Below are 8,921 nucleotides of genomic sequence, written 5' to 3' on the forward strand. Positions count from 1 at the left end.
TAAAATATATTTCTTCTTTATCTTCATTTTTGTTCATTATTTTTATCTTTATAAATTAATATTAATGATATTTATACTATCTCTTTTATCATTTATTAACATCACAATATTTAAGTGGTTTATTTCAAATATATTTGTTTTAAAATTAATTAGAATGGTTTTAATGATATTAATAAATTGAATTTTATGATTATTAATTGATATAATGGCATTTAAATACAATCATTCTATCTTATTTTAATTCTGATAAAAAACAAATAATATTCTGAGATAATCATTGATATTATTTGATATGATAATATTCATTTAAATCAATTAACTTTCATTCAATTTAAGCAGAAAATGAATAAGAAGTTAGAAATAAACATATTCAATTTTATTCAATACACAAACTGATACCTGATACAATTCATTCATCAATTAATTAATAACAATATCTCTAATATTCAAATGACATAAAATGATAGTTTAATATATTATTATTTATTTGAAAGATTTAAAACACTTTAAAAATGATTTACTGCGAAATATCAACATAATTTAAATGAAATATTCATTATTAAAAGTAAATTTCAATTTTATTTGTTGAGTAATTATGAACTATGAGAAAATGAGAGGGTACGAGATGTAACATGAAATATTGAATAATAATAATATAAATGAATCAATGAGTTAACGATATTCATAAACATTGTTTTCAATCAATTATTAATACAATCAAAGAGTTAAATAATAAATGAAATATCATAAAACATAGAAATTGTTTATAGTCTCATTTTAGAATATTTTATGTCATATTTTAAATTACATAAAAATTATCTTAGTTTAAAGAAACCAAATTTGTTTAATGAAATTGTTGTAAATATAATTACAAAATATATGTTAATATTTCAAAGTTTTTATTAAACAAATAAGATTTTAATACGTTGCTTTGATAAAAACTAATTAAAAAAATTGTATAAAAGAGTATGGAATTACTATAACTCCAAAATGATTTATTTCATTTTTTTGGATTAGTGTAGAAATAAATGATTATCAAATTAATAAAGAGGAATGTTTTTCTTTAATTTTTGTTATTAATTTTTAAATAACAAAATAATATTTTGTTATATAAATCACAAAAAGATTATCACAACCTGTTTCAGAAACTAGAATTATAAATTAGAAGATATATTTTTGTTAAAGAAATACTACATTAATTTAGTTTTGTTTATATTATTGCATATTTCTTTCAATAAAAAAACATAAAGAATTTAAAGTCTGTGACTTATAATAATGCTAATAGCATATCTGGTATTGATGTGTTAGTTGACCTAATACATACTTCTACAGTTACCCCTTTTTCATCACAAAGCATTCTTAAACGAATGAATGTAGTTGCTGGTTCTTTTAGCAAAATATTTCCTGCAAGTAATAGTACATGTTTCTTAACTGCCTTTTTAGCATCATCAGATCCATTAATAACATTTAGTCCAAATAATTCTTTTAATTTGTCAACAGCAATTTGTAAGTTTTTGAATGCTGGGAATTTAAATATTTGTGTTTTATTTGCTTCTTTACTAAGTGATTCAAATTGAACGTTCCAATCTTCAATTTCAACTGGACTAACAAAATCAGCTAAATTCAAAGAGACATTATCAATAATATATTCATCTTCATCTCCTGTATCATCTTCAATATTTTCTTTTAATGTATATATTAACTTATTTGAAAATGTACCAATCAAACTATCTGGTCTGTCTAATACCACTTTAATGATATCACTTCCTTGTGCAGGAAGTGAAGAAATTGTGCTTTGTTCAATAACTTTATAATCTCCTTTTTCAATACCAATTTCTATGGAGACATTAGACAAACAATAATCAGTTAATGTATTAGTAATAGAATATAATAATACAACATTATTCTTATAAATCATCTTCTTACAAACAACATCATACTCACTTCCAGTTGTTGTTAATGTAACTTCACTCTTCTTTATAACTTCTCCAAAACCTTCAATAATTTCTTGTTCCTTTTTGACTTCATTTGAAATTTCTTCTTCTTTGATAGGTTCAACGATAATAGTTTTCTTAGACTCTTCTTCTAAGTCAAATGGTGTTTCACAATCACCATTAATATATTGTTCAAGAACATGTTGGAGAGCATCAATATCAGTTTGACTAGTAATAACAGGAGTTTCAACTTTTGGAGTATCTAAGAAAACACTATAGAAACAAGCACGATCTCTGACTTCCTGATCTTCATCATAAGCACATTTCTTTAATATTTCAATGATATTGGGTTTTAACTCTGGAACTTCTGCAAATTTACTTAATGTAGTGATACCAGCAGCTCTAATAGTAGGTGATTCAAGTAAAAGTCTATTATAAATAGACCTTATATATTTCATTGGCTTTTTTGAGTGAGGACCTTCTTCTCCAATGAAAGAAAATACTTTCATAATAATTTCTGGGTATTCACAATCTTCAATATAATCAGCTAAGGTAGTCAATGATGTTTCTCTACATCGTGGCTGAATAATACATAAACGACGAATAGTATTAACTACAGCAGTTTGGAATTTTACTCCTTTAATTGTTAAGGAATGACTTAAGAAAGATAACAACGTAAGATATTTACTTGGATAACGTTCAGCTAACTTCTCTACAGTATTAACAACTTTTGTTCTGAATGAGTCAGGTAATTCAGACATAAATTTAGCAACTTTATTTAATAATCCATCTATGCTAGACTCATTACAAATGTTTAATGAAGTGGCAATGGCAAGTGTAAGAATAGCTCTATTACTTTCTCTTAATAAACTTTCTACATCTATTCTAACTGTTGATACCAATTCATTATATCTATAACTCATTTCACTTACAACTCTAATAGCCTCAAATCGAAGAATAGTTTTATTACTTTGAAGATAGACTTGAATAGAATTCATTAATTGTGCAGAAAGAGATTGTGGAGCAGCATCTAATTCAAGTTGAGATGCCAATTTAATAGCCTCTAATGCAACTAAATCATTATTTGGTCTCATTGATGTTTGAATATATTCAACCAAAGGAAGTACTGTTTTGCTAAAAGCTCTTTCTCCAATAAGAATGTCTTTACAGATTTTTAATAACTCAACGTGTGCATAAGGAGAACGTAATGGTTTCTCTTTACCATAAGTAACTACACAACGAATTAATGCTACACGATCATGTTTTTTAAGAATATGAAGAAGTCTTATTGCTTGGCATTGTACTAAATGATTACTTGATGAAAGTGCTGTTGATATTTCTGGCATCCATTTAGCAACCACATCTGCATGAGTAAGAGCAAGTTTACATGCAGTAGATAAAGCGCTAACTGAAACATTCGGTATTTTGTCTACAATTCCTTGTTTGTAATGACGTTCTAAAGAGTTAATAGTTTGATCAGTTAAAATCATTCCAAGTGTTCTTAAAGCAGAAGATCGTTGGAAGTCATAGGTTGAAGTAGCATCCTTACTTAGTGAGTTCATTACAACAAAAACATCACATGCATATGGAATTACTGACCTTAAAGCAGTAAATAATAATTGCCTTAATGGTACATTTGGTGAATAAAATAATTTTGTTGTTGCAAAGAATAATTCAGTTGCTTCCTCTTGAGTGAATGTGTCTCCTCTGTTAAAAACAGCAATTAATTTAGTAAGGAATAATCGACATTGGACAAGATTAATTTTTTGTTCAGCACAAACAATACGTTGTTGGTAAAGGACTCCCTTATCAGGAAAGATAGTTTGTTCAAGGACTCCAATATTGTCTTCATCGTCATATACTTTCATTTCTCTTTTCTCTTTTTTTTGGTTAGTTTTTTTTAAGTTCTTTTTTATTTTTCATTTTTACATTAATAAGGTTTTATATCACATTTTTTAAAAACAATTTTTCTTAACAAGAATGACATTGGTATAAATTTGGTTATTGCATGAAAACAGCAAACTCGATTTTTGGAAGTATCAATAGGGAGGAAACAAATTACAGAAGAGTATTTTAAAAGGGTTTGGAGTTATTTTAGAAGTATTTTTGTATATATTTATAAGTTTTTATTCTAAAAGAATAACACTAATAACAGTTCTTGAATATTGACATAAAACCATATTTTTAAACTGAATCATCTAACATTTTTTCATTTATGTCTGACAGGTCAGCATTAGTAACATTAAAATGGGACTTACCTGCTCATGATGACTCTTCAATAGTAATTAATCCATATTTGGATGACTTAATTCAAACTCTTGAACAAAAGTATGATAATACGCTGGACGATGAAATTTCTTCTATTCTAAAACATGAAAATCTCGGTGACTTTTATGTAGATACTCCAGTGAATCCAAACAAGGTTTTGATTGATCCACAGACATTTTACACACCGACTCTTTAATACTATCGATTGTACTAATTTTAATTCTTTTCTGATTTGTTATTTTCTGTTTAGAGTAGCACTGATATTTAATTATAATATCAAAAGATAATAAGTAGCTTTTTATTAATAGCTTTTTTGATACATTTATGATAATACGGTTAAACATATAATAAATTGTTCATTAAGCTATGATAGTAAATTCTATTTCTTTATATAACAGAATTAATAAATTTATTTAAAAAGTTATGTTTTACTCAGTTACTTGTAAAGAAATATTATTCTGATAAAAATACAGTGCTTTTTAATCATTATTTAACATTATTGTGATTTATGAAACTTATTAAATGTATTTTGTATGTAATAATATTAATACTTTATTGAAACACTTTTCTCCTAGTTTAAAATAAAAAATATAGTGATTATTTTTAAACACAAATGTCTTCAAAATATAACTATTATACAAAATAAAATTAAATAAATAATCTATTCTCAAACAAAAGTTCATCTCAATTAAATGGTATTCGTTTAAACACATCAAATTTATTATAAAGAGTCTAATTCTTTCATAGAAGTTAACAAATAACTCATAGACTAACTAATATAAATAAAACTCATTTAACAAGTCTATTAGAATAACCATTTAGATATAAAAATGGCAATACATCATTTCTATTATCCTATAAATTAAAAGAATAATTAAAAACATAGCTATGCATTAAGAATGTTTGTTTTATTAATAATCATTTAATATTATTTTGTTTTGGGATTAAATGATATAATTGATACTGTTTTTATTTATAAAACAATTAACTATTGCTTAATATAAATTTAATTCAAATAATAAACAAAATTAATATCATTATCACTAAAAGGCAGTATATGCTCATAACATACTTCTTGAATTTTTAATTCAAAAATATGAATAAATAGATTAACTAAATTGACTATTGAATCTTAAATGATTATTTTTTCTATTATTATTAAAAAACAAGCTAATAAAATAGTAAATTGTAATATTTAAATTTCTACTAATTTCTTCTGCAATTAAATCTTCGAAATGTTTTGCTGTTGAATCTAAAACAACTATTCGTTGATATATTGAAATATAATGTTTAAGGTAAAAATGAAAACGAGAAGAAAGATTCATTTGGTGGTAGATAAGAAAAAACCGAAGAAGGATTCGGTAGAAGCATGAAGAACTAAAATTAGTATCAAATTGTCAACAACTAACAAAATAACAAAATTAGAAAAAAATTATTTTCCTGAAAAAGAAAAACATGAATCTTTTCGTTAAATTTTATTTTTAACTTTAAATTCAAATCATACCAATAAAATTCCGACGCAATAGAAGTGGATTTCTATAATAATTTAACTTTTTTTTTAGTAAGAAAAAGAGTATTTTTAACCTATTGAAAGAAAATGAAAATGAAAAGAAAATATCCTTCATAAGGGGTATTCTTCGTTTTCATAACACCTTCTAATTCATTAATAGGACAAAGCAAAAAATAGAATAGAAAAGAGTAGAGCTGATAGCAGAAGAAGAAGTTTAATTACAAGATACTTTTTTTGAAAGTAGATGAAAAAAATACTATTTTAAGCTTCTTTTCAACAGAATTATACAAACCTTAAAATGAAAGTAGTTTTGTTTTCTACAATCACTGCACTATTTATTCTTCTCTCACATCTTATATATCATTTCATTAATTCTAATATGCCACGACTTAGCGACTCTTCTCTTATTGAACTTCGTGTTCATCCTAAAAAACCTTCTCAAGAAAGAAATAATCCACCTACTACTCATGTACCTGTTCTTGGACAACTTACTATAGATCGTCTTATTGAAAGATTGGAAGAATTATACGAAGATGAAGAGGACTCTGAAATTAGTGATATATTAGATCATGGTCTTTCAGTCTCTTACATTGAAGATGTACCAACTAATTGTAATAAAGTCTTATCATCTCCTGAACGTTGTGTAAATCCTTCTTTACTTAAATTGTGTTTTATATAATTTTTTTTGTTTTATTGGGTTTTCTAAAAATACTTAATACATATTTTTAATAACAATTAAATCATAAACGAAAACCATGAAAATTGAACTTAAAAAGATTTAATCTTCGAATTAATGGACTTTCAAATACTTAAAACAAAAGCAATAGGTAAAAGAATTAAAGAAGATATCGACCATTGTTTTGAAAGATACAAACAATTATGGGAATATGTATCAGCTGACTTTGATGATTTTGACAGAAGAACTAAATGTAATAATTTTCGAGAACTAAGATATTCTGAATTAGAAAATCTCTCTGACAATTGTAGTGTTATGATTAATAAAAGAAAACAACTTATTATTCAGTTCCAAGAAATGGCTGAATTAGCTGCACGTCAAATCCAAAAACAAAATGAAGAAGTAAGAAGAATGCGAGTTGTACAAGAAAGATGTTATGAAGAGATGAAAGCAATTGACTCACAAAGAAATCCATTAACATTTATAGAAAGTGATGGGGAATATTCACCCAAAGAACAAAACAATTACACTAAAGAGAAAAAACCAATTGTCAAACCAATAAGTGAAAGAAAGTCAAAACAAAAAATTGAAAGAACAAATGAAATGAATGAATCCCTTATTTATCGTTGTATAAGTAAAGTATATAATAGGGTTTGTGCAAACAGTTCGACTCAAATATATGATTCAAATCTTGATGGTTGGGATAAATATACTTTAGGTCAAAAGCTAGAAGGACTAAAAAAATTGATGGTTGTTGTTTTTCCTATTTATTATGAACCATTTGGGTGTTATATTAATCATCCATTTAAAAAAGAAGGTTGGAATGGCGATATTCATTCTTTCTTTTATTGTTTTGCTGAAGACCAATTCTTTTGGGTATATAAATTCCTTAAGGGAGTTCAAGAAAGGGAAGTTTTTAGGATATCTTATGATAATGATAAAACTATCTTCCAATTAGGAAGGTATATTAATATCCAGAAAAACCCTGTTGAAGGAATTAGTTCTGTTTCTCTTGATATTCAAAAATGTATTGAAACAAGAAAAGGAAATTTTATTGGCTCATTCTCTTCAAAAGAGTTTGTTGTCAATAGATTTATTGTACTTCAAATGAAATAATTATTCTTCTGTTTTTGATTGTTAACCAAATAAAAATTCTTAACAAACTATTTTAAATTATAATATCAAATGATGACTTATTGGCATAATTATTAAAATAATATCAATGATAATTTATATGAATAAATTTCTTTTTTATTAGGTTTATCATCACTTCAAAAATAAATAAAATAGAAAAGTAATAATATTTATTGAATAAATGAGAATCATTTGAATAGTGAATCTTCATCTAGAAGTACTACAAAATATTTTTGAATGTGATAGAGTTAATGTTTCATGACATTCAGTAGTCATGTTTTTAGTATAAAGTTTTTAATTTCTTTTATAATATCTTTTTCATTTTTTATTTCTTTATTTAATTTAATATCTTCTGAATCATTTATTTCAATTTATTACTTCATTTATTTTAACTTTTCTTTATTCTATTCTTTAGTTCTTTATAATCATTTTCTTTTCTTCATTTATCTCTATTGTTATTGTAATATGAAATAATATTCATATCATTATTAGATTAGTTTTATTCTTTTATCCATTTTCCATATATTTTATCTTTATCTTCTCTTGATTTTATATTGTGTTAATGAATATTTTATTTATTTTTCTTTAGAATTAAATTTAAAATATTGATTGTGATAATGACATTATCATAATTTCTTTATTTTTTTATTCAACTTGATGTTTTATTTTTTATTTATATTATTTATCATTAATTCTGTTTTTATACAATATTTCATTTATATTATTCTAATATCATTATGTTATTTATATTATTCTAATATCATTATGTTATTTATTTCATTCTGTTTTTCTTCTTTATTTTAATTTTTTATTAGATTCAAACATGATTTTATATCTCTATTGTTTCTGACATTTTCTTATTCATTTTATTTCTTTAGTCATTGTCATCATATATTTTATGTATTTTATCTTTTTATTGTTAGATAAAGGGATAGGATTAGTCTCCTCTTGAGCCAAGAACAATAGAATTTAATTCTAATTAATACTTAATTAATTGATTTTTATTTATTCTTTCTATTGTTTTGAATTTCTTCAATTCTTGTTCCTTTTTATTTTGTACAAGTTCTTTTGTTTATTCTTTCTATTTTATTGTTTTTCTATATATTTTTTTATTTCATCAATTTTATCTCTTATTATTTTATTCTGGAAATACAGATAAATATACTTTCTTTTATTTTTCCCATTATTTTCCATTTCTTCATTTCTCCTAAAAATTTCCCACTTATTATTATTATTTTCTCTTATTAATTGGTTAGCTTCTTTTCTTTGAATATAGTAATTAATGTTTGTACATTTTCTATTTTCATTTCTTTCATTTTATTGATGAGAGTGTTAAGGTATTTTTCATCATTTTCTGTAGTGTTATTCTTTATGATGTTTTTATTATTGAATTACACTC

General features: G+C 24.2%; 4 protein-coding genes across 4 annotated transcripts; 3 read left to right on the plus strand and 1 right to left on the minus strand.

The window, feature by feature from the left end:
• Nucleotides 1-1,267: 1,267 nt before the first annotated feature.
• Nucleotides 1,268-3,802, minus strand: ENU1_201320 (coatomer protein gamma subunit, putative; the record flags this gene model as incomplete). The annotated part of the gene is made up of 1 exon (XM_008862120.1): nucleotides 1,268-3,802. One exon carries the CDS (start codon nucleotides 3,800-3,802, stop codon nucleotides 1,268-1,270), a length of 2,535 nt encoding a protein of 844 aa, XP_008860342.1.
• A 347-nt stretch (nucleotides 3,803-4,149) lies between these two features.
• Nucleotides 4,150-4,398, plus strand: ENU1_201330 (hypothetical protein; the record flags this gene model as incomplete). Its single annotated transcript, XM_008862121.1, has 1 exon — nucleotides 4,150-4,398. One exon carries the CDS (start codon nucleotides 4,150-4,152, stop codon nucleotides 4,396-4,398), a length of 249 nt encoding a protein of 82 aa, XP_008860343.1.
• Nucleotides 4,399-6,010: 1,612 nt separating this feature from the next.
• ENU1_201340 (hypothetical protein) lies at nucleotides 6,011-6,391 on the plus strand (the record flags this gene model as incomplete). Its single annotated transcript, XM_008862122.1, has 1 exon — nucleotides 6,011-6,391. The coding sequence occupies one exon, from the start codon at nucleotides 6,011-6,013 to the stop codon at nucleotides 6,389-6,391; it is 381 nt and encodes a 126-aa protein (XP_008860344.1).
• Nucleotides 6,392-6,505: 114 nt separating this feature from the next.
• On the plus strand, nucleotides 6,506-7,504 carry ENU1_201350 (hypothetical protein; the record flags this gene model as incomplete). Its single annotated transcript, XM_008862123.1, has 1 exon — nucleotides 6,506-7,504. The coding sequence occupies one exon, from the start codon at nucleotides 6,506-6,508 to the stop codon at nucleotides 7,502-7,504; it is 999 nt and encodes a 332-aa protein (XP_008860345.1).
• Between the last annotated feature and the right edge of the window lie 1,417 nt (nucleotides 7,505-8,921).

Source organism: Entamoeba nuttalli (assembly GCF_000257125.1).
Source record: "Entamoeba nuttalli P19 unplaced genomic scaffold asmbl_9533, whole genome shotgun sequence".
In the NCBI taxonomy this organism is placed as follows: domain Eukaryota; phylum Evosea; order Mastigamoebida; family Endamoebidae; genus Entamoeba; species Entamoeba nuttalli.